This window comes from Danio rerio, chromosome 8 (genome assembly GCF_049306965.1).
Source record: "Danio rerio strain Tuebingen ecotype United States chromosome 8, GRCz12tu, whole genome shotgun sequence".
NCBI lineage: Eukaryota > Metazoa > Chordata > Actinopteri > Cypriniformes > Danionidae > Danio > Danio rerio.
In genome coordinates this window covers 28,767,042-28,791,881 of record NC_133183.1, presented here as the reverse complement: position 1 = coordinate 28,791,881, position 24,840 = coordinate 28,767,042, and the positions used below count along the sequence as shown (strand labels likewise).

The window sequence follows — 24,840 nt, the reverse complement described above, 5'->3', positions numbered from 1 at the left end:
GGGTGGGTTTTGAGAGAGAAATTGTGCCTTTTAAATCGTGACTTGTGGTAGGGAGCTGGAGTAGGCAAGTTTGAGGTAAATTTGCACTGTGAATTTTAGGTGGCCGAGGATGGATAACAGTATGTGTTTAATTCAAGTCTCTTTCTTATAATACAAGATAAAGAGAAATTATTCAGCCAATTTTCTCTTTAGGAAGAGAAGCTTGGAATTTGAGCAAATCGAAGTTGATGCCTAGAAATTCGATAAATGTATTGGGTCCAGCCTTCTGCGAGCAGAATACCTAGATTGGCGAAAACCTTTTGGTGATCTCTAGGTGTTTGGCTGGAGGCAATGTGTGTGTGTGTGTGTGTGTGGGGGGGGGGGGGGGGGGTGATTAGAATATCATCTAAAGTTGGATAAGGTGGGGGATTCTGCGATTGTTAGAAAGAAGCCAGTGATGGAGAATTTGCGAGTTGCACTGCTTATGGGACAAATGCGTGAAACCTTGAGTGGTGGGGCAGAGAATGGTCAAACATAAAGTGGTTGTCGATCTCTTTTTAAATAAGATGATCCACAATTTCTGGTTCAATCAGCAAAAGCTGACTGAATATTAGGATAGGAAGGGAGAGCTGAGGTGCCCGGGTGGAATCCATAGTTTAGACCTGAAATGAGAAAATCAGAAAAATTAGTGGTGAGAACGCAGTTCTCTAGCGAGGTGAGGAATCGACAGACAGATAGTGTTTTAAATGTTTTGGTAGACGTTCATTCCCCCCCAGGATAGTGGAGGGCCAAGGATATTGAGCATGGCTTGGCTGGTGATCTTAAAAATACCTCTTTAAAGTGGAGTAGGTGAAGTGATAAGTTTAAATTCCTGTGACATATTACGATCGGACTTCTATGATCGATGGATGCTTATTGTCATTAGGTGGGTGATTTTATTTTAGAAGTTAAATAGCTATTGGAAGTGGCAGGGTTTATTTATTTATATGCATGTTTATTTATTTATGTTAGTTATTTGTTTAATTAATTTATTTATTTAACTTCTAAAATGATGTTGTCATTTAATTTGCACTTGAACAATACTTATTAAACTGTGTCAATTAAATGTTTACTATGGGCTTTACTTTAATCTGATTGATTAAATAACATTACATTTGGAATCTTAACATGAATGAAATCAGAAGCATAATTGGCCCAATTCATTCACAAGGTCTTTGCAACCAAGTCTGTTCATAACTATCATAAAAGAGGGCGGGACCATCTCATGTTCTGACAGCTTGGATGGTGACACTTCTCTTTTCAGCTATTGGCTCAATGAAGTGTCAATCAAAAGGTCTGCAGCCATTTTGTTAGACCATAATACAAGTGTTTTTGTCTGAAAGATACTACTTTACTGAAAGCACTCCAGCAACAAGTTTGGATGACAGCAGTGTATCCATGTATGTTTATAAACATGTAAACATGTTGTGGACTAAAGTTTTATGGATTGGATTGCTTTGATCCTTGCAGTCAAATCAGCCAGGCTGTTAAAATGTTATGGACCTGTGAACAGACAGCAAGCTTGAAAGGTGGGTTTATTTGGTTTGTTATAATCTCTGCTTGTTTACAGATTATAGGAGGACGTTGTCCATAGTGTTTGTGTCTTTAAAATGGTTTAAATTATTTTTTATTTATGAGAGTCTTGCTTTTCTAAAGACATAAGAAATATTTAGTCTTTTGGAGAGTAGTTTCTCCTTAAAGAGAGAAGTTTCCCCTTAAAGCATACTACGTTACCACAGGTGGACCGCGAAGAGCGGTGAGAGTTTGGCTTCATTGCAGTGGCTGAAGTCTCAGGGAGAGCAGGGCTCTGGTTGCAGTTGTAGATATTGTTGGTTATTTCCATATTGATGGGCTAAAAAGTGCAATGCTGTAAAAGCTTTTAGAGCTAAAGCTTTTTAGAAGCAGGAAGCTTTCTTCCAGACGAAGATAGTTGTAGAAAGGAAATGAGGATATATATAGTGGTTTGGGATCCTTTGATTGGAGGATCATAATTAGTTAATGTGGACCAGCTGGGTAAATCATGAGCACATGCTTCTCTCGAAATTAGTTTAAAACTAAACTTCACTTAGTGGGGAAAAATATGTTTTTATATACAAGTGCAATCATGTGGAACAAACTACCAAAATCAATTAAGAAATAAAACATTTAAGGTTGTTCAAAAAAGCTATCAAAAGATGGTTGTTTGATGAGGATAATAAGTTTGCATGGTGGATGAGGATCTTTTAAATTATATGTTACTTGAGTGTGAATAGGTTTGCGGCTGGAAGGCCATTGGCTGTGTGGAACATGTGCTGGATAGGTTGGCTGTTCGTACCGCTGTGGCGTCTGTTTGTTTTATTTCTTCATTAGTATTTTGAAGCCATACATTGTTTTTATTTAACAGAGGAAAATAAGCCCAGGGCTTTATTGTGTTTTTATCCTCGACAGTTTTTTTTAACAAAGTGTATGGAATACTTTTTATACAGTTTGTCTAAAATCTGTCAAATAAAATAAAATTCAATTCAATTCAGTCCCCCCTTCCATCTTCTCCAACGGCCAGCACTCACATTGCATTTGCACCCGAGCATGCTTACGTCATCGATGATGCGCTGTTCAGAAGCACTCTCACTCAACACAGTCGAGATTTCTTTAGTTATATTGTTTTAGTCGTTTGGGATGTGGAGACACGCAAATATTTCACCAAACAAATCAGCCACTTTTGACGCTAAGTCCTCAGGAATAAGGAGGTTTGCTGAAGGTGCAGCTGTTGTGCAGTAAGGGGTTTGCGTCTTTAATAATCTATGACAGTTTGAGTTTAAACAGTAAGATTGATTAATAAACCCATATGATCCATATAAAACAGTATGTAAAAATCACGTTGTGTCTTCAGTTTCGGGCTCAGGCGTGATTTGCACTCACACGTCAAGCGTAGCATACCACGCCAAAGCCCAAGTGAACCGCGTTCTGGCACACCTCTTCCAACCGGGCCAAGGCCAACTGAACAGTGCCTGAACCCGAATCAGAGCACTTGCACGTCTCAAACGATCTGGGAAAGAGGCCTGGGCACAGTTCGGATAGCATAGTGTGAGTAAGCCCTAAGGCAGACATGTCCAAACTTGGTCCTGGAGGGCCGGTGTTCTGCAAAGTTTAGTTCCAACCCCAATCAGACCCACCTGGGCTAGCTAATCAAGCTCTTACTAGGCTATCTAGAAACATTCTTGCAGGTGTGTTGAGGCAAGTTGGAGCTAAAATCTGCAGGACACCGGCCCTCCAGGACCAAGTTTGTATACCCCTGCCCTAAGGAAACAGTGGGATAAATGGGAAGTAAGAGGATAAACAGTAAACAGGTAGGTGGGTTGATTGGCATCCTATGATGATGATGCTCAGAGACTCAGAGTGATTGGAACCCCCAATTCAACCTAGGAGTGAAAAGAGGGTTATAGGATTGTTAATGGGAAGCAAGAAAATGGAGGGAGGGTTTGAGGGAATACGAAGAACAGTGCTAGAGGGCTGGTCTGCCTAAACAGGTTTTCAGGGAGTTGGTGATTGGTTAAGGAGATAAACTCATGCATGGTTCCGCTGCTTGGTTGTTGCTTTGACGAATAATGTCAACAAAAAAATATGGGAAATATGGGAATATTTTGGTTTCATACTCAGACACCAAACAAAAACTGGTCATTTTTAAGAGCTGTCGTTGCCACAGCACACACATTACTGAGCTGAAGCTTGACAAAAAATGTTTTGCAAAACAAATTGCAATCACAATATCTGTCACAAAAATAAAATAATATTTTACAATTAGACATTTTCCCTAAATGGCACAGCCCTAGCGTTTACACTGAAAGTCACTCAATCTTTACAGTGAACAAGCCTAAAATGTTTCAAACACTGCTTAAAGCCATACTTGCCCAGCTGTGACTGGATCTTAATCTAGAATACATGACAACTGCACCTTAAAATAAGGTAAAATACAAAAGTTCTTGTAAAAGACCAGACCACTGTAAAATGTAATGTGTGATAAACAGACAAGCCGACACAATTTCATGTTTTGGACATTTTTAAAATGTCTTTATTGGTATTATCGGTATTATTACGTAATAACACATAACATCAACGTTAGCGTTCTATCACTAGTAATTTCTTGTTTTAAATTATACAACATTGCTTGGTTTTTGGCATTTAGTTTCCCACTAAAATAAAAAACAGGAGAAAAGAAGAAGCAATGAACAGATTGAGTCTTAAAACATTTCCCTTTTCCATACCAGAGAGCTAAGTGTTCATTAGCAGCAACTGTTGTTTGTCATTTTTAGACATGAGACGCTAAAATAATCGGCAGCTCACATAAGCCAGAGGACAATGAGAATGAGCTCTACTTCATATAGTCAGTGTTTTCCACTCCTGTAGATCTGATGAAGACATATTGGGCTTCTGAGCTGCTGTCAGACTCTGTGTTTGATTAAGAACTGAGATTTAGAGTCACACAGGTTTGATGCTAAACATAAGGGGTGAAGAAACTTCCTGTTGCATTCTACTGGAAGTGGAGGCAGAGTGTGTAAGAGTTCGTAGAGACCATATGACGTGTTACAGCAAATGCCAAGTGTCAAGAGTTTTCAGGGACACTCGTTCTTGTGTGGGTTGAGGGTGCAAGTCTCTGGTTGCGTGGACTGATGGATCACATCACACACGCACACACACAAGACGGCAAATCACAACGTTTGAGAGGGGGTGGAGGTGTGAAGAGTGTGCATGTCTCAGGTGAACTACATCTGTTCAGACAAACCCACACTAAAATCCTTCGTCACTCTTCAGACTCTCCCCAAGCAAGATTTTCGCTAATAAACCAGTTTATTTTTCCTTTTCCGCTAACAAAGAAAAATAATAATTATAAATTAGGACAACAAGAGACATCAGAACGCTAAAAAATTATAAAACGAACAAGAGAGCATGGTCTCACAGCATCTATTTCTCAATATTGTATAACGCTTTGTCCTTCTGTTTATTGGTACACATAGGCAGGACCGTCTCGCATGAATGTGTCATGTTTCAAAGGAGAGGAATTTGATCAAGGCTGCTTCCCTGAGTTAACTCTAAACTTTAAATCTATATTGCATTTTAAAAATGTAAACTAGATTTCATCTAAAGTCGAACTCGCATTCAATTGATCTAAACTCTACGGCATCTAACACTGTAAACCATTCCGAGCTGGTTTGGATCGTGAGTTTGGTCCACTTGAGGTTTTGTGATCTGTAAGACTTTCGATATGCAAATACAGGACTTTAAGACATTCCAGATCAAATCGGGTTGCTTACGTTAAACAAAAGATTACAGCGAATGTATATTTAGCTCAAATCAATACAGTTCCTGGTTCTCTTTCGAGTTACGATTGGCTTTTTTTCGACCACCGGGCTGAATTAAGAGAAGTTGTAGCACCCATTTCAGTTGACACATCAGTTTTATTGTTGCAGTAAATTTGTACAAACAAATCGTTGAAGACAAATAGCTTATTCATCATCAGCGCTTAGTGTTGGCAAACCGTTCAGCCCTTGTGGTAAAAACATTAGTATTTAAAAGTCTACTTGCTCTATTCCTAAGCAACTCACCGGTCAGACTCTCTAATATGTGGGAGGTTTGCTTTTCGGGGTGGCAGACATGCAGACTGGCATGTGGTCATTAGCAGATTATTGATCTGTAAACAAAGTGCATTAACCACTTTAAAATGGTGGACGTTCTAAAATGGCCGCCTCATTTACAGAATTACCGAGCAGATGATGCACATGAGAGTCAAGTTCCTAAGGGCCAAATCCTTGCTGACCCATTAGGGAGGGTAATTCAAAACGGTTGCCACTTCAGTCGTTCAATTTTACCGGCAAAGCAAATGAAACCTTTACACTTGTCTGATCAGCAGTAATTCATTTACTACAGGCAGCCTTTGCAACAGACTAAAATAACTCACTCATGCTTTAAAAAGAGTGGGGATGAATGAAAATATTCACAGCTTTCCAGTTTTTGTTCTTTCTGTCCCTCTATATATGTGTGTTGGGGGGGGGTCATTTTGAGGGCAAGGAGGTATGTGCCTTTGTATATCCTGGTGGGCAGTTGATATTTGGGTCCATTGTGTTTTTACTCTTGCCCCAAGCAATGCGTTATACCTTCAGCCAGGCTTTACCACAAGTAACAGACAAAAATTCATTCATTCATTCCTTCTCGCTCTCTATACTACAGACTTTAATGTGTATGTCAGTGTGTTTGTACCCTAAAACCCACAATATGAATGTACATCAGAATCCAGTTGGCTGAAAGGTTACATCTGGGAATCTTGTCCTGATAAAACCACTCTATAGTGCATGCACCTTCAAATAGTGGCAAATGCATATTCAGCTGGTGCACTACAGCCAGGCTGGAAGGTATACACCATCTAGTGTGCTTCCAAAACTGCGCTGTATGATTCTATAGTTTGTCAATGGAGAAGAAACATCAGGGGAGCAGCCTCAGGTGCGGGTTTACAGGGAGGGTTAGTATGATTACACATGTGAATGTGTATGTATAAATGTCCACTTTGAGTAAGTGTGTCGCTCTTGAATGCGTGTGTATGATGTGTTTGTAAGTGTGTGCGTTTGTGGCTGTGATTCCAGCTCACTCAGTCAACAGTTTCATCTCACTAGCGAGGAGGGAGTTGATATTGTAGGCGGGGTTTGCGCCAACAGGGGTGGGACCCGTTTCGGTTAGATCCGCCTCGCTCTCGCTGGAGGTGGAGCTTGTGCTCATGGTGGACATGGCGTCCGGAATGGGACAGGTAGTGCCGAGTGGGCAGATCTCGTTGGGAATACACACCTCTGAGGGGATGATCACCTCAGTGGGGATGCACACCTCGGGCTCGCTGCTGGTTTCGCTGGTGCTGGAGACCACAGAGAGCAGCGACATCTTCCTGCTGAGGCGGCTAGGCAGGAGGGAGAGCACAAAGTCTGCCACGATGCCCGCCACGTCCATTCCGCAGGCCTGGTCGAACGCGATAAAGCCCACGTTGGCATTGGCCTCGCACACTACAAAAGAACCGTCATTTTTCTGCAGCAGGTCAATTCCGCAGACGTCCATCCCCAAAATATTACACACCTGCACGGCCAGCTGCTTCCCCTGCTCGCTGAGAGGGCACATCATTCCCACCCCACCTAGAAGACAAAAGAAAGAAGAGGGAAATCATGAGCAAAGAAGCTGATGAGAGATTATGGACAATGCTGTTATTAAAACTTTTTTTTTTTGCAAGCATGCCATAACAATTATGCACCATGACAGTGAAGGCAGTGTTGGGGAAAGTTACTTTTGAAAGTAATGCATTACAATATCGAGTTACTCCCCTAAATAAATTTACTAATTGTGTTACGTAGTTACTTTTTATAGAAGTAATGCGTTATATTACTTTTGAGTTACTTTGGCGCTACTTTTCCTTACCTGGCTAAGGTTTGAACTCTTTAAGAACTTGCAGGTGTTTTTTCACCTCTTTATAGGGAAGCTCTGCATTTAACAACCACCTACAGTACAGAACCTCCACCTTCATTTTCCTTAAAAAAAATGTAGGATAAAATTACATTCTGAGACCTGAGTCCAAAGCTATGCATGCTGTATACAGATTATATGAAGCATGTAAAGTAATGTGTTTGCTACTTGTGTGTTTTGTGTTATTAATTAAGTAAATTCACTGTCCACTGAGATAAAGACTGCTGTAGAGCCAAAGAGTACTAACATGAAATCATTTATATTAAGGCAAAAACAGATTTTAAACCTTTAAAATGTTAAATAACAAAATGGCAAGACCATAAAAAAATCCCTAAATCAAAATAAATCTGAGCTTTATACATTGAATAAATTGCTTTACGTGGCCTTAATAAATGTGTAAATCGTTTCCCAAAAGAAAAAAAAAATGTACTAAATTACAAAATTTAGTTGCTTCTACATTAGTCAGTGGCTGCATCTCCTCAACAATAAAAGCAATAACCATTTTTTAGGAGGTTTAAGTCTAAATAATTGTTTTACCTGGAAAACATGAACTGATGTCTATCTTTTGTTGTTTAGCTAAAGGTGGGGTGTGGGTGTGTTTTGCATCCAGTTGGATCTTGCAGTTGTCAAAAGTTTTACTTGCACATAATCTACACTTGAAAACAATTTACTTCTTCTCTTAGATGAGTTCAAAATAATAAGATGTAAGAAAATTTAAGTCCCCGGCCTGCAATTGTTTCTCTTTCTGACTGTCTGTAGTGATGACGGGTGATTCGCGAATGAATCATTTGTTTTAACCGGACCTTCTAGTAAACCGGTCGAATAAGTTCATTAAATTGAACAGTTTTCGTAAACAATTTGCGGCTTCAGTAAATACTTAAAATACCGGATACCCCTCTGACTCGAAATAAACCTAAATCCCGAGTTATTCAGTTACTAGAACAGTACACTGACTCATCTGCTGTGAAAAAGGAGACCTGATGATGATGATGATGATGATGAGTGCGAATCAACTATGTTCCCTCGCAGCACGCTCTTTCATGGAGTGTGATTCAACCTGACTACGTCATTTTTATTTAGCAAAATATTTTTTAAAAGCCAATTAAGCAAGATAAAAAGTAACTTGCTTACTTGTTACTTTGGAAAAGTAATATTATTATGTAACATGTATTACTTATAACTAGAGCCAGACAGAATCTGTGAACATTTTTTGCTATTACTGTGGAGAATTTAGTTAAAAATCTGCAGATTTCTGCAGAATTATTTTGGGAGTATCATAACGAACACCTTAATATGTAAAATTAAAAATAATATCTTATTTAATGTTTAAAATGCAAATCCAATTAGATTAACTTCATTTTAAACAAAGCAAATCTCTCATATATCTACTAAAAGACAGAAAATATTACTGTACAAACTGCATTGTACATAAATCAGATGAACATTTTCATATTAGTCAATAATATTACTGTAAATAAAAAATTTAATAAAAATAGATTTACACACATTAACTTAAAGTGAATAAAAAGAATTATTGATGGGCTAAAAATCTGCGGAAATCTGTGGAAAATCTGTGGACTTCTGTATGCGCAGATTCCGTGTGGGCCTACTTATAACGTGTTACCCCCAACACTGGTAGATGGAGTTTACCTTTGTGGTTTTTCGAATGCATATGACCACATGATCATATGTGTACAATACGAAAGCAATCTAATCAGTTTTTGACTACACTTTGGACGTAATTAAAAGTGAACAGGCACAAAAAGCTTTAGTTTAGCTTACCACCCTAACAGAAGGTGTAAATGGTGTCAGTTGAAGTACACCAATTCCTATTGTTTAATTAAAAAAAATTGTTGCACAAATTTGCTCGTATAAATAAAAAGTCGCATAAAACTACCCAAATCTATAAACTGTAACTTAGTTAATTGCAACTTAAAGGTAATAAAAAAAAGACAAATAAATAAATATTATTAGTACTACAGCAATCATCATCGTCAAAATTTTTACCTTTTCTTTTTAAAATTGTTTACAGTATTTTCCTTTTTTTTTTCCTCTGGAAAAAGTCTTGTTTTATGTCGCCTAGAATTAAAAGTTTTCAAAAAAAAAACTTAAGGTCAATGAAATCAGTTATTAGAAATTAACTATTAAAAATATGTTTAGAATTGTGTGTGTGTGTGTGTGTGTTTTTTTTTTTTTTTTTAAATCTTTCCGTTAAACAGAAATTGAGGGAAAAAAAGTATATATACATACATATATACACACACACACACACACACATATATACATATACACACACACACATATATACAGGGAGCTAATATTTCAGAAGGGCTAATAATTCTGTCTTAAACTGTTTATTTAAAATAACATTAAAATGCACTTAATGTAGCATACTACTTGCCTGGCTAAAATTAATTTTACACTACATTATTCAAGATGATGAAATTTTAACTACAACATTTTGAATATTTCAGTAGAACTGCATGACTACATACCTAGTGAGCAGTTGCTCTGCATGCGTCCGTCAGTAGAGCAGCGCAGCATAGAGCCGATCACTCTCCCGCCAACCAAAACCACCCGCACATCTCGACCGTGACTTTCCTTCACATACTCCTGGAACAAGTATGGGGCTTCATGGCGAATCAGATGACAAAGGTCAGAGAGATGGTGCTTATCCCGGGCCAGGAACACGGCTTTACCTGTACAGATTAAAACATGGCACCAGCTATGATTTATCAGTGTTGAGGTTTTACACAGTTGGGAGGAGGGACAAAAGAAGAGATTTAGGTAAGTGTAATCTATCAGCTCAGAAAAGACATGTTAGACAGCAGGGAGGCCCTATAGAAACCAAGGGTCAAGCCTTTTGCTAAAAGGTGCAAATGTGATTCAGCAGGACTGGGAAATCTGCAGATGTTCAACCATCAGGCTGCAGTCACTCCACTCAATTTCCCATTGGTCAGAGGAAACCTTCCAAAACATGCTACAGTCTGACAAAGGTCAGCGTTGTGTGTCGTTTTACTTCTGCAATTCTAGTGAACTGATAGCCTTTTAACAAATTGCTAAAATGTGTGCGCAAGCTCTGCTTAACAAACCACTCCCTTTAACCAATACATTCACAATTTATGGTCATTACCGGACACTTATTAACTTTCAATGCATTCCAGTCACATTGACCCAGCAGAATAAATGGATTAAAAAAATTATTATGCATATTTATATTAAACTTTTTTGTATAAAAAAGCAAATAAAACAATACATTTTAGATATAGGCATGTATGATTAAAGCAGCTTTATAATTGTCAGTCAAATTTATCTTGTTATATCAGTGACAAAAATAACGTTCATAAGCGATTAGCTTTTCCCGCCCATTTCTCACACATTTGGGACCATTTGTATTTTATAGATGGTGTTTTCATTTACAAACTACTACAGCAAGATTTTTTTTTATTCGTGCTAACAACTAAAAATAGCAATTTACTTTATACTTTAAATAGATTTTCTCTTTTTTTTACCTCTTTGGGAGTCACTTGCATAATGAATGGAAGAGGATGCAATAAATTATTTACTCAGCAAGCTTGAACCCGTCCATGTACAGACTGGTTGGATTAATCTGAAAGATTTTAAGCCAAACGACCAAATTATTTTTTATTTGACCACTCAAAGTGTTTTTTTTTTTTTTTTTTAAATCTGACAGTTAAAAAAATTAAATATTGAGGAAAATCTCATTTAACTTGTCATTTCCAGTAAAAAAAAAATGTACTAAATATATATCCATGGAACATTATATTCACTTAATAATCTAATTATTTTTGCCATGAAGAAAAAACAAAACAAAACAAAAAACAATAATTGTGACAATGTATTTTACACTATAGCAAAAAAAATAAATAAATAAATAATTAAATTGTAATAATAGTAATAAAATTAAAACACAATAGACAATTTTGTGCTGCATGGTCACATATTAAATCACAGAAAAGTGAATGGCATTGATAGCTTTATAACTTTTAGTTTTATCATGAAAGAAGCGAGATCTCATCTTAGAGACTAAGCTCATTCAGAGCCATTTGCGTAATTCTGGAAGATCGCTGATCAGCAAATACCCTGAAAACAACAGCAGTTGTAAAATAATTGCTCTTTCAGCACTCACAGACCTCAAATTTGTTTGAAAAAAAGAGAAAATAGCACAAAGACGCTTTCTTTCCTTCTTCCAGTGCATATAAAGACAACCTTTGTTTTAAAGGTAAAAAGAGATGATGTTTCTAAGCTGCCCGATTTCTTTATTTGGAGATCCATTTATGTTCTCAGGGCTCCTGAAGGTTTGTCAGCGCTCAGATCTGAAGTCTAATGTGGCCTTGTTTCTTTCAGTCCCCAAAGGGCCCATTATGCACAGCGGCTGTTTTAGGATCAGTGATTTACCTCTATGTCCGCGAGCATTCTTCACCACCACAGGGTAACCCAGCGGCTCAGCTTCATCAATCATCTTGCGGAAGTTGTCATGTCCTCCTGGAATCACAAACACAGACACAGGTTAGTGACAATGTAATTAAAAAAAGTGAGATCCAATTGGAGTGCAAAATTCCTGAGTGAGATGCAAACAGCTCTAATGAAATGAGCAACACTGAGACATTCAATATCCACATGAGAAGGACTGCAGTACTGACAGATTGTTTTTTGCCTCGTACAATGTTTCCTAAACTACACTCCGTCCAGCTACGTGGCCAGTTTCTGAAGGTCAACAGCTCAGATGTTCTTTTGGAAAATACGTGCTTCAGATGAAACACCATGACCACATGTTTGACCCAGAGGCTGCAATATAAACAATTATTGTACGTCACTTTGAAAAACTCCTCTCATGGTCTATTTTTGTACTCGAGTTTCATTTTCATTTAAATTAAAATTCTTCATTCAAAGACAGATATGCTGTTCTATTTGTCTTCATGTCAATTTTAAAAATAGCACTTTCAGCAGGTAAAAAGAGCAAAATTGCCAGTTCAACCGGAAACACTGGCAAGATTTTATTTTTTAACAGTATATTTACTAAATATTAATGTAAGAAACTAATCCAGAACTAAAACATTCTTCATTTACTGAATAAAAATCTTTTAAATCTAGCTAATTCTGCAGGTGGTGCCCATGGATCTGCAGAAATAACGGTGTTCCTTTGGTTACTGCAGTAAATAAAGCAGCATGATGTCAAATTTAGCAGGATTTCATCAATTTTATAAACTACACAGCATCCTGATATTCGCAGATTTAACTCAGGCAAACTTAAGCATACAACGATACTTTGCATAAACATATCAAATTGAATAACATGCAAAACAGCATTAGACTTTAAGGGCCTTACATTTTTCTAAATTGATTCATCAACTTTTAATACTTAAGTAGACCCCGCAGACACACAGTTAAACAAAACCTGTTATGGCCATCACAGCTAAACTGAAAAGTGAATTTGCAGGGTGTGTTTTTTATTTTATTTTTTTTTAAACAGAGTGCATTGCTGTGACAATCATTCACCCACATTTTTGAGTGATGAATGCAGTAGCCAATCAGAGGCCTTCAGTTTAGTCACCACTGACAAACTGACAATGCTTGGATTTTTAGTGCACACACAAATACTGACTGAATCCTGTGCAATTAATTGATGACAAGATTTCTGTAATTACCAACAAAGTTCTAAAACAATGCACAATATTAATTTGAATAGTTTTTGCATAACTTGCATTAATCTGCATAGCCAACTTATGTCATTTTAAGTCAGCTATTAACATTAACACTACACTGCAAATAATATTTTTGTCTTGTTTGTAGTCTAAACATTAAAATCAAGGAGCATTTTCTACAAAAAAAAAAAAACTGTTTTCATAAAAAAACGAGTCAACATTAAGCAAGTTTTTACTTAAAATAAGTTAAATTGTTTGTTAATGGAGTATGGTGAACATGCTTGTTTTTAGCTTGAATGGCAGCAATTTAAAGATCTAACCTAGCAAGGTTATTATGCCGTCAGAATCTTGTACTGGCCCATGCCTAGTTCAGTTAGTCTGTTACTCCATCTTGGAACATAAACGATCAGTTATTTATTTTAACACTAAAAACTACAAAACTGTATGTTTTATGTCAGCCTGTTTAGGATTTCAACAACCAGAATCTGACAAACAGGTTTTAAGTTATAGAAAACTTTAAGAAAACTGCAGAACTTTTTTTTTCATTTCTTGAGTTTATATGAAATTTTTTTTATTTGCATTTAGCTTTCAGTGTTTGGTAAAGACCAGCATTTTCAGTTAACACACAACCACTGGTTTCATTCAGCCTAAGATGAAACAAACAAGACAATGTGCATTCATAGACAGAAGAAAAGGCTAAGCAGTGGGCAGAAATATAATTTAAGCTCAAACCCAAACCACAGTAAGTATAACTACTGGATACATCTATACCCTGTATATGCATATCCCTCAGTCTTCTGCTGAAATATGTATTTTTTCAGAGCAGAGCAGATGAGCACCAGAAATGTTGAATGCAGGGTTTCTACAGGTTTCTTCAAGTCAAATTTAAGACTTTAAGTTATGAATGAAATTTAACACTTACACGGCTAAACACTAGTGATTTTTTCCCCAATGTTTCAATAATGTTTTTGTATTATTGGAAGTTCATGTGTCTCTTTAGTTTTCTTTCCCAGATTAGAAAAGTTAATTTGAAGAATTTGCTGTAAAAATGTCTAACAGTTGTTGTGAAGTGTAACTCTTTGCATTAAAAATTTTATAATTAAAAAAGCTTTGAGATACATTAATGGTTTTTGGGTGTCAGCCGGATTGGGTAGCTTTACTTGTAGCTTGACCCATTTAAAATGACAAAAAAATTTTAGCCCTTAAAAAGTCTTAAATTCACTGAAATATTGTGTTTGGACACCCATGTGTATACAAGGGTCGAGAAAAGAAAATAAAGGCAATGTCCAAGTGGCTCTGCCAGCAACACGTCCGTACAGCAGCTGTAACTGCCGCTCTAAACCCCCTCTCCTCTTTTTTCTCTCTTTGCCTTGCTGCTTTTTCTTTTTGGGTTTCTTTGGTTAATCAATAGGGCTTCCCCTCTCATTCTGCAAACAAGAGACTGTCACATAAACCATTGTCTGGCTGAATGAATGTAAAATACATACACATGCAACCATTCAAATATTTAGTCACTTTTAGAGTAAGTGACCATTATTAGTCAATTAAAAAATTAAAATAAAAAAGCCCTTTCTTTCTTGTTTTAGCTTATTGTAAATAAGCAGCTTCAACAATTCTTGAGATTTCTTTGGGCCAACTTAATTGTTTTAAGTTTAATTCACTTAGATTTGTTAACTTATTTCATGATGTCTCAAAAAAATTTAATTAAGCCTGTGAAACCCTGCATTTTTACAGTGTGTGACTATAAAAACTGTAAAAAACGGTATTTCAACAACACATGTAAATAACTTATTTTTTTATATAGTTTAAAGTATTTTTATCATTAAGTATTTTACTTATCATTTTAGTATTTACATTTACAAGCCCTTCATAAAATCCCTATAATATGTCGATTTTGGGGTCAGTAAACATTTATCAATATAAAAAAGGACATAAAAGTGTGATGTGAAAGATCTCTCCAAAGCATAGGGATATGTGAAAACGTTCTTTCATACTGATCCATGAAAACCGCTAAAACTGCTGTATTATTAATGACAGGCCAATAGCGGGTGATGTCACCTTGTGAGGAAACCCTACACGACTACACACATACAGTCCTATAGTCCTCCTGTGTTTGAGTTTTTATGACTCATACTCCAGTGTTTTTACAAATTTGTTTTTGTATTTTACATGGACACAATAATGGTATCGTTTTCAGAAACTTGCCATTTGAAAATGCAATCTCAAAAATTATTTTCCATATTGAACAATGATGATACAGATTTTAAAAAAAAAAGTGTTAATGCTTCCAGATTTAAGAGTACCCCAACAATGACTGAAGCCACAAAAATGAAAGGTCCATTAAATAGCAAAACATATTTTCGGCCGATAAATTTTTGGTGCCCGAAAAATCAGTGCATCTCTAGTATCAACACCCTTTTAGACTTCCATTGATGCACATTTCTGCTCTGTGATTGGCTCTTTGATCAACATGGAGTCAAAAAGTCCAAAGCTTATTATTGTTAAAGACATACATTTTATTGCGATTCAATATAATATAGTTTATCAGCACCGCCCTAGTTTCAGCCCTCTAACATACCAATTTAAGAGCAAATAAATGGCCTAAATGTAATTGTTTAAAAAGTTTAACCATGTAAACTTAGTCAGCTTTATACGCCACAATTTCTATTGACAGCAGCCACTGGAATCTTTTTGGCTCAAGATTTCTGGTCTCATTCACTTCCATTGATTTCTAGACATTAAAAACAGCTTGTTATGCTGCTTGATTTTGCAAACTGATATCTTTGTATTATATTGTTATGATAATGTTTAGTATTCCTAGTCATTTCTCCCATAAGCAACTTAATCAGAAATACTACAACCAATCGCAGCACATTTTTCCCAGTAAAAACAGAAAACCTAATTGCTTGATTACTTCACAGACTAGTCATGGACTTGTTTCCAACACAAAGATGAGCTCTCACCATACGAGTACGTGTCTGGCAGAGGGACTCCATGCCCAGCGAGCTCCTGGAAGGTCCAAAACTTGTTGACACAGTTGAGAATAGCCTGAGGGCGGTTGACCAGACGACAGCCCATCTTCTCCAGGTGACGCAGGACTGTGATGTCGCTGTCCGACTGGACCCATGGGGTAGGAACGCGCACCACAGCAACCTGCGGGTATGAGGTAACAATCTCCTGCCCAACCCGCAGACCTGAAAGAGACAGAGAGAGAAAGCAAAAGGAAGATAAATCACATGTTGCAGGACAGGCAGTGCAGTCTGTGTTTTGGCCGCCACAGTATTGTGTGGAAGGATTACACTTGTGTATCCGAGCAACCAATAAGAGCCAGACTTTCATTATGATGCGTCGCCCCTTTCTCTAAAACACACACATACACACGCTTAGAAACGCTCAGTATGACAGATTAGCTGGCCTTAGTTCACAAAACAACACATGACGGCGTCTGTGTAATACTAAATAGCTGATCTCTTTCTGAGAGCCGTTACACAATAATGCAGAAGGTTGTCGCTTTGCTTCACTATTGCAACGTTCTTGCTGACCTAGTAACCCAGTTTGCGTTGCTTTCTGCTTTTAATTAAGATGCCAGTTTGGTTTTATGCTCAATTAACACCAGACTTTACTTATAAAATCTAAAAATCTGGTTTTAAACACAGATGCGGATTGAATAAGGGTTCAAAAATCATGCCTTTTGACACAGATCACCAATTCAAGAGCAGATTAAAGCTGTCGAACATTAAGAAAAATCACAAATATGTCTGGTGTATGGCTGGAACAGAACACAAAACAGCAGATGACGTTGAGAAGCGATTTCAGAGACTACATTAAGCCAAGCATGCGTATTTTGAGAAATATAAAACAGGGGAGGCTTGAGACAAACAAAACATGAATGCGTCACAGAATTTCTCATCTCTCCTGCTTCTCCGCCATCTTAGGATGGAGCAACACACACACACACACACACACACACAGCACGACTCAGCATCTTCAGTCGCAACTGCTACATCAGCACTCCCTCTTCCTCTCATGGATCAGAGCGGAGAGCACTTCAATGCATGCAGTTAAAGAGACATGACGGAACTATAGGGGCAAAGAACTAAATGAAGAAAAAAAAATAATGTTATACAACACGGGTTAGATTTGAATTTTTAATACCGACTGAACAGACAGTCATCTGCTTTGAATTTTCTGTTCCACCTAGCTGAACTGCACCTTATCCCAAAACCTAGTGCATTCTCTATATAGACAGCCTCTCAAACGTTAGCCAATGTTAGACAGCAACTATGGTTGATGCATTACCTGTGATCAACCTGCAATGTGTAATCTAAAAGTGTAATAATCATTAGAAAGAAAACACATATTAGGTGTAATAATTAATTTAATTACAACAAACTAAGATAAAAGGCAAATTTCACTATGATTCACATCATATGCTTTTAAAGAGTCTAAGATGTGTGTGTGATTCAAAATGTAAAGTAATATATTCAAGTTGTGTTCATCTTAATAGTTAATTGAAAATACATTCAACGTTTTTTTTTTTAAATATATATTTTTAACAACAATTATCAATTTTATGTTCTTGCTGAAAATGATACTTTAGGGTTTCACCAAGTCAAATTTAAGAAATTAAGACCATTATAAATGAAATTTCATACTTACACAGGGCTAAACCGTAAGAATTTCTACTTGAATAAAATAAATGTATTTACTTGAATAATACTTAATGTGTCAAAAGAAGCAAACCATATATACTTTTCTTTGACAAGCTTTAAAAACTAAAATGAACTAAATGTACGACAGTCTGTTTAGGTCAGTGTCCTTTTGAACTTACAAATGTTATTGTGAATAACCATATTGTTAGATAGAGTTGTAAATAGAGTTTTACTAAGTTTTAATGAGCTGTACAGTTGGTGACTGTATACTCTATACAGGTGTTAGCCTGATGGGGTAGCTTTACATGGACATTGGGAAATTATGACCCGCTAAAAAAGTCTTTTAAGCTTTTATTTTTCAGCCTTTTAAGGCCTAAACTTTTGTTTTTTGAAATTTAAGACATTTTAAGACTAAGACCCCATGGATACCCTGTACTCTTAAAATGAAAATAAATAAATAAAAGCAGTAGTGTAGTTACCATAAAGGTATAGTTCACCCATTTTTTTTTTATTTTGTAATCCTTTACTCTCCCTTCACTTGTTCCTGCTTGAAGAAAGCTGGAAACCTAACCTTTGACTTCCATGGTATTTGTTTTTTCTACAAGGGAAGGCAATGGTTACAAATTTTCAGCTTTAAGAATATTTGTTTTGCTTTCCATGGAATAAAGAAAGGTTTATACTTATAAAAAGTACTTATAAAAGGTTTTATACACCCACTTGAGGGTGAGTAAATTGTGAGTTCATTTTCATTTTTGGAAGAACTACCAAAAAAAAAATTCTATGTCACCCATTTCACAAAACCCATAAACATGGCAGCACATTTATTTTTTGTTTGGGCTAACTTTATCCCAACCTTAAAAAGGTAACTTTGCAAAAAATAAATTTGGGGTACAATTTATAGACCAACTTAAAGCAAAAAGATTATCTTACGATCGAACCCTCATTCTGATCTGACTAATTTCCTGAGGAAATGACAGTCATGCACTCACTGCATTATCAAGAATCTGCCCTCGAGCACTTGTTAGAAAACAATCAAAAGGTGTGTATACACCACTACATGATGGTTGACAAATTTGTTTAGTATTAAGTTTTTTTTTTTTTTGTATTTGCCCAAGGCACAATCATAATTGCATTCATCGAGTCAGAACATATACTGTAGCACACATGCGTCTAGCTCGCTCACTTCCCTTTCTGTGGCAGCTGGTTAAGAAACATGACTAACAGGGTGACACACACACACAAACACACATACATACACAACGAATCCAGAGCAAGTGAGAATTTCAGGATAACCTACTATGTTAAGAACAGTATAGACAGAGGTTTAACCTACTTCAGAAGAATTCTGGGAGGGTGAGGTGAGCTGGTTTAGATACAGGTAGCTAAACAGACAAAACAAACACAAGGTAAGTAATCCTCATTAACAGACACCACGGCTAATCAGTGTCTGGGCAAATACCACACAATTAATAAATAAACGATCATTAAATTGTTTGGGGTTAGAATGATTACATTTATTTAAACAATACAGTGTCTTTATTAAGGTAACTAACTGATCTTAAATGAAAACTCAATATCAGCTCAATCTTAAAATGATTACAACAATAAATGCAAAACAAATATTGTAAACACCTAATAGTATATTGATTAAGTGCATAAGTCCATAATCAATGTTGAAAACATACTGCAAATATGTGTGTGAAAACTTTTAAGATTCTTTGATAAACAGAAAAAAATAATTATATATATATATATATATATATATATATATATATATATTTTTTTTTTTTTTTTTTAACTTAAAAATGGACTTGACAGTGCATCCTCACGAAAAAGGATAAACTTTCTACTAATTTGAACTTATTTAACTCTATTGTACATTTGTTTTTGTTAATCAAAATGCTTCATGAATTAAAATGTGCCAATGAGTTGCCAATTTAAATCCATTATGAAGAACTACATATTAAAAATAAAAGGGTTAGATTGACCATCCAACATCAAGCTTGATCACTGTAAACAACTGCATAAAACATACAGCCCCAAACACGAGACTAGAATTGGCATTCATTCCAGTTCAATTCTGACCAAGGCTTTATTACGTTAGCATACATAACAGAAACTCTTAACTGAAGCCACCACATTCACAAGTGTCACACAAGGAAGATCCTAACCCAATCTAAATCTGACTTAAACAGCACTTCAGAAAGGTAGTCAGAATTGAATTCATGCTGCTGAAGCAATTAGGTTAAATGCTCATGTAGTTGAATGCATTCAGCCACAAAAGTCCACCTACTGACCCACTTCCTAAACATTACTTACGTGCTTTTGAAGCACACTAACCAGATGGGAATAACACTTTGCTACATGAAATCCTAAATTCAAGGCAACAAATTATAAAAAGCACCATGTTCATTTACAAATTCTTCGAACACAAAACCACACTCTCAGAACTGCATTCCAGAGCCGTCTTTTGCATCCATACACAAATAAGTAGGTTTGTTTTGATATATTAGATTGGAAGATCAGGAAAAAAGTGCAAGTGTCCACTACACTGAGAAAAAAAAATTCTGATTTAACAACAGAGAATGTATCTCCCTCTTAAATCCATGATTTGATTGACCAAATGCACTTTAATGCTAGATGTAAACAAAGCCTTGGTAGACAGCAGATATCAATTAAACACTTCACCTCTCAATTGATAAAATGAATGGTCTTGGGAAGTGGCTGATTAAATGATACTGGTGTGAAGTTTCACTTATCACCAACTAGAGTCCAAAACAGTCACATGTGCGTTATCTGCATGTTTTTCTATTGTATTTTCCAGTGCACAGTAAACCAGTGATAGATTTCGCATCTCTTAGAGGAATGGACACTTGACATCAAGAACTAACACGCACACACTTGGTTCACACCATCATATGAAGTGAAAAATCACGCTGCTAAGTCCTGAATCCTGATTGCCTATTGATTGGTTGATTGCCGCATGTGGCGCAACACGCACAGCAGGAGATAAGATAACTATACACTCTTCTGCCGCATGTCAACAGATTCCCAAGCACATTCGAAGAATCCATCTTCAAATCCTGCTCTTTAACAGCAATGTCTGACTGACACAAAAGATCATGATTATGTGCTGACCTAGTCTATGTGTCTCACGCTGATGATGTAACTCAGCAGTATGTCAGGATCTCTAGGGGTTTAAATCCCAGAGCTGACCAACTGTCAACCACCACCTAATCGGACCAAGACAGGATCCAGGCCAGCAGATTAAACATGCGCACACACACACACACAAACATACATGACAGGCCAACAACTTGCTCCACTTGTGCTGCGGTCATGCAGTCCAGACAGCTGTCTACCTTTGCATTAAAGTAGGTCAATACGGTCAACAACACTTTTGTTTGTTCAGGTCTCGTTGTTGTTATGCATGTTGCAGTCACACCACTAAACTTAAAGTAGCTGATTCAAAGCAAAGCTGCATTGGTGCATAGCCACTCCCTTTAACTCAGGCCCATGCAAAATGCACCGTCCCAGTCCCCATCTGCCACCCCCTTCAAAATATGCTGTTGGGCCAAAGCAAAACAGCCCCACCCACCCACAATGGCAACCCTGGTGTCAATGACTCAGATCATTGTCTTATGAAACACTTTGTAACTCGCGGTGAGCTTATATTATCATAGGGATAGTTGAGATGAGAATATCCCCATCATTCAGCCTCATGTTTGTAAATAACTTCTAAAAACGGTCACTTTAATATGGGGGAAAAAAAATTCAGGTGAACAAAATTCAGGTCTAACAAACTGGCCAACATCTTTTGTGCAACATAAATGAGGTTTGAAACAGAAAGGTTCATTAAATGATGGATTTATTTGTGTTTTGTCCCTGTAACAACACACACACACACATATACATATATATATGCTCCAGTTTCTCCCCCACACAGACACGTTTGTTTTTGTGAATTGTGGGGACATAGGTTTCCATTGTTTTATACTGTACACATTGTATGTTCTATTGGCATCAAGGTTACCTGAATCAACTTGGTTAGAATAGTCGTTTCAGATGATTAAGTAGCTATTAAATCTGGTTAAACTAGATCATATTTATGACTTAAATGATTCAGCATAGGTGTGAGTACATTAAAGCATCCAAGACACCACATGTTCATCAGGCTATGTGCTTGCTGTTGCTACCAGCCCATTATGCTAATACATAAATAATCGTCTAAAAGACGATGCAAACATCTTCCGGCTGATTAAACATTTTAATGGTGAGGTGTGCACGTGACGAATCGATGATCTCGATTAAAGCCCTTTGTATGTGGAAGCTCGAGCGAATGCGTCACAACGCCTGTTTCATTCATTTCGACCAAATCAAATATAAACCTCGTAAAGATGAGATAAAACTCATTAAATAATCGCGAGTGTACCGGCTGAATATAACGGGTCTTTGTGAACGTCGCGCCATCTGCGCTCGAGGCTTTATGTGTTGATAATGAACGCGCTCGCGCCGCACACTCGTGACTGTTCGCGCGCACATGGTGCAACAATAAACGGTAATATCGATACATTCGCGCCAGCATTTGCATATCAAGTCATTGATGAAAGATTACAACGATTTCTCAAATATTCTCAACGGCCTCTCATCCTGTGGTAGCTGACTGGCTGAAAACTGGGTTAGGCGGTCACCCACACGCACATCTACACAAAACACACTCGCACGGTGATGCACATCCGCTCAATCATGCGCGCCAGCCGTACACACTGACCAGATATTCAGCCAACTCGACAGTTTAAACACAAAACAATTTCAGTGCAGATGGTATGCTTATGTGTGTGCGCGCTCTCTTTACCGAGCTGGCCGTCGGTGATGGTCAGGACGATCTCATCCATCAGTAGATAGCGGAATTCAACATCATCCTCGACGCAGCGCTCCTTCAGAGCCCGCAGGATCTGGATCTGCGGATACTCCTGGCTGATCCGCCGGTCAGTGATGAACCACACCCGGGAGCACATGTTTCTGGAGTGCGGAACTTCGGGGAACGCTGGCTGCAACAGGGACACGAAGCTGATGCCACACAAAGAGCCGCAAAGCGGTTGTTAAAAAAATCCAAATCCTCCGGTCTACAAAGATGCGAGACTGCTCAAAAAACGCAGCTAAAATCGACTGTTAAAGAAAACAGGTTGAGGGGTCGCGGTATTGCCTCCCAAATAACCGAAAGATGATAGCGCGCTCCCCCACTGAGGGGCAACAGTAACTGCCCCCGTCACGGGCTAACAAAAGCCTCGGGTCCTGTCGCTCAATACGATTTAGACTTAAACGATAAAAAACCCCGACAAAATGGAGCGAGGGCGGATGAGAGGCTGGATGTTGTGACGAGTGATGCCCCTGCTGATCTCCGGTGCTCGCGCTGCTCTCTCAACGCTACGCCTCGGCTTTTCCAGCACGCGCTTTGCGTTTACAACTCTTTCCCTCGCACTCATGCACGGCCCTCGCCAGCCAATGAGCGAGCAGATTTCGCACTCGCATCGACTAGAGTCTTAGGCGCGATCCAATCAGAAAAGAGAACAAGAGGAGGCTCGAAGAGTCCCCGCGAGCCAATGGCAGATGCGAAGGGAACGAGGCAGAGGGGAGGGCTTGACGTATGCGTGAACGCGCGCGTGTTCGCTCAATGCTAGGATTTTTCTGTGCATGTGTGAGCGCGTGGCAGATATTTCAGAGACGGGAGAGGGAGGGAGTCCGCAAGAGCGCGCACTGCCCCCGAACCGGTTCAGACCGGGCGCGGGGAGGTTTGGTTTGGTTTAGTTTGGATATCAACGCCTCTGTCTCACTCATGCTACGTGTTGAAACGGTCAAAGAAAAAGCGGTTGAGAGAAGAATCCCCACGCCCGTGGAGGCGGAGAATGAGCGCGTCCGAGGCGCATCCTCGCTCTTTTGTGTTGCTCGACTCGCGCTTTCTTGGTGCTGTGGCATCCCCCTAACAACTAAACAATGATCAATTTCTTGTAAGTGGATATGGATAGTTTATCAGGATAGACATTTTGGGTCAATGTATAACTATGCCTCATAGCAACGTCTAGGTTTTGTTTAAATCCTGCTGTGTTTTAATGACCGACATATAACTCAAGGCTGTTCACAAAATGCGTTTCAGGGATGCAGAACCCTTAATATTTTCATACCGCAACAAATGACCCACTTCGGCTTTGTTTACTCCCAGAGAGACGGGAGGGGCGGGGGGGGGGAGAGAATAGGCATTACAGCATATAAAAGCCATTAATCTGGCTGGTAAATAAGAGAGGTGTTTAAGTAAAATCAAAGCTGACTCAAATGAAATTTTCTCTCTACGCTGTGAAATATGATCAGGAAAGTTCACACTGTAATAGAACGGTGCAGTAAAATCCTTATTTCACCCGTTTGTCCCGCCTTATTTCGACATAACACGTCCATCAACCCCCAGCGCCAAATTCCTTAGCCAATCAGATTTCATTAAATACTTTTGGGGCGGAACCGTTATGGCGTGATACATGTTATTTATTTCTCATATATCTTTACCTACATTGCACATCGGTCAGCCTTAAGAAAGGTGACCCTCTCACCTTACCTATGTCATTTGATCTGATGGACAAATGTAAGTTTTTCTTAATCAAATTGGTTACAAATACATCATTTCTAAACAATGAAAAGTACAAGACGCCAGTGATGTGGGCGAGGTGATGTAAATGTGGCGGTGCTGCGATTATGCGGCAAGTCAATGCTGCCACTCAGTGGATGTTTTTTGTAAAACATCATTTACACCACATTATAATGTATTGGCTCTAAGCTTGTTAACATAGAAATAAGTCGTGCGTGTGAAGTGTATAATAATTATACATATAGACCGTTTCATTGTGACGATGTCACTGGCCCATGAACATTTCCTGCTTGTTGCCAAACTACTTCATAACTGTAACAAGAGACAATTTGACAAATTCTTAATGTTAAAAACGGCTGCCATAACATTATTTAGCAATATGTGGACTTTTTTTAATTCT

The 24,840-nt window shown here is 37.9% G+C and overlaps 1 protein-coding gene and 1 long non-coding RNA gene across 3 annotated transcripts; one reads left to right on the top strand and one right to left on the bottom strand.

Moving 5' to 3' along the window:
- Window positions 1–1,318: 1,318 nt before the first annotated feature.
- On the top strand, window positions 1,319–18,246 carry LOC141375636 (uncharacterized). Its single transcript, XR_012384371.1, has 3 exons — window positions 1,319–1,547; window positions 11,857–12,018; window positions 16,076–18,246. It is a non-coding gene; the product is annotated as an uncharacterized lncRNA (long non-coding RNA).
- On the bottom strand, window positions 4,037–23,248 carry rimkla (ribosomal modification protein rimK-like family member A). 2 transcript variants are annotated; one of them, XM_073909336.1, is made up of 6 exons: window positions 22,662–23,242; window positions 19,140–19,188; window positions 16,118–16,348; window positions 11,908–11,994; window positions 9,984–10,187; window positions 5,431–7,163 (listed from the first exon to the last, which is right to left on the bottom strand). In XM_073909336.1, exons 3-6 carry the CDS (start codon window positions 16,230–16,232, stop codon window positions 6,631–6,633), a joined length of 939 nt encoding a protein of 312 aa, XP_073765437.1. In that variant the 5' UTR covers window positions 16,233–16,348; window positions 19,140–19,188; window positions 22,662–23,242; the 3' UTR covers window positions 5,431–6,630. The 2 variants fall into 2 exon arrangements, with proteins under 2 accessions (NP_001004554.1, XP_073765437.1); NM_001004554.2 differs by lacking the exon at window positions 19,140–19,188 and having other exon boundaries at window positions 4,037–7,163; window positions 22,662–23,248.
- Between the last annotated feature and the right edge of the window lie 1,592 nt (window positions 23,249–24,840).

Bases quoted from the DNA above. Each gene is read 5' to 3' on its own strand.
- rimkla (NM_001004554.2), bottom strand. From the start codon at position 22,824: ATGTGCTCCCGGGTGTGGTTCATCACTGACCGGCGGATCAGCCAGGAG. The intron at 10,188-11,907 runs GTAAATCACTGA...TAATCTGTACAG, and splicing joins GAATGCTCGCGGACATAGAG to GTAAAGCCGTGTTCCTGGCC. The intron at 7,164-9,983 runs GTATGTAGTCAT...TTTGTCTTCTAG, and splicing joins GCAGAGCAACTGCTCACTAG to GTGGGGTGGGAATGATGTGC.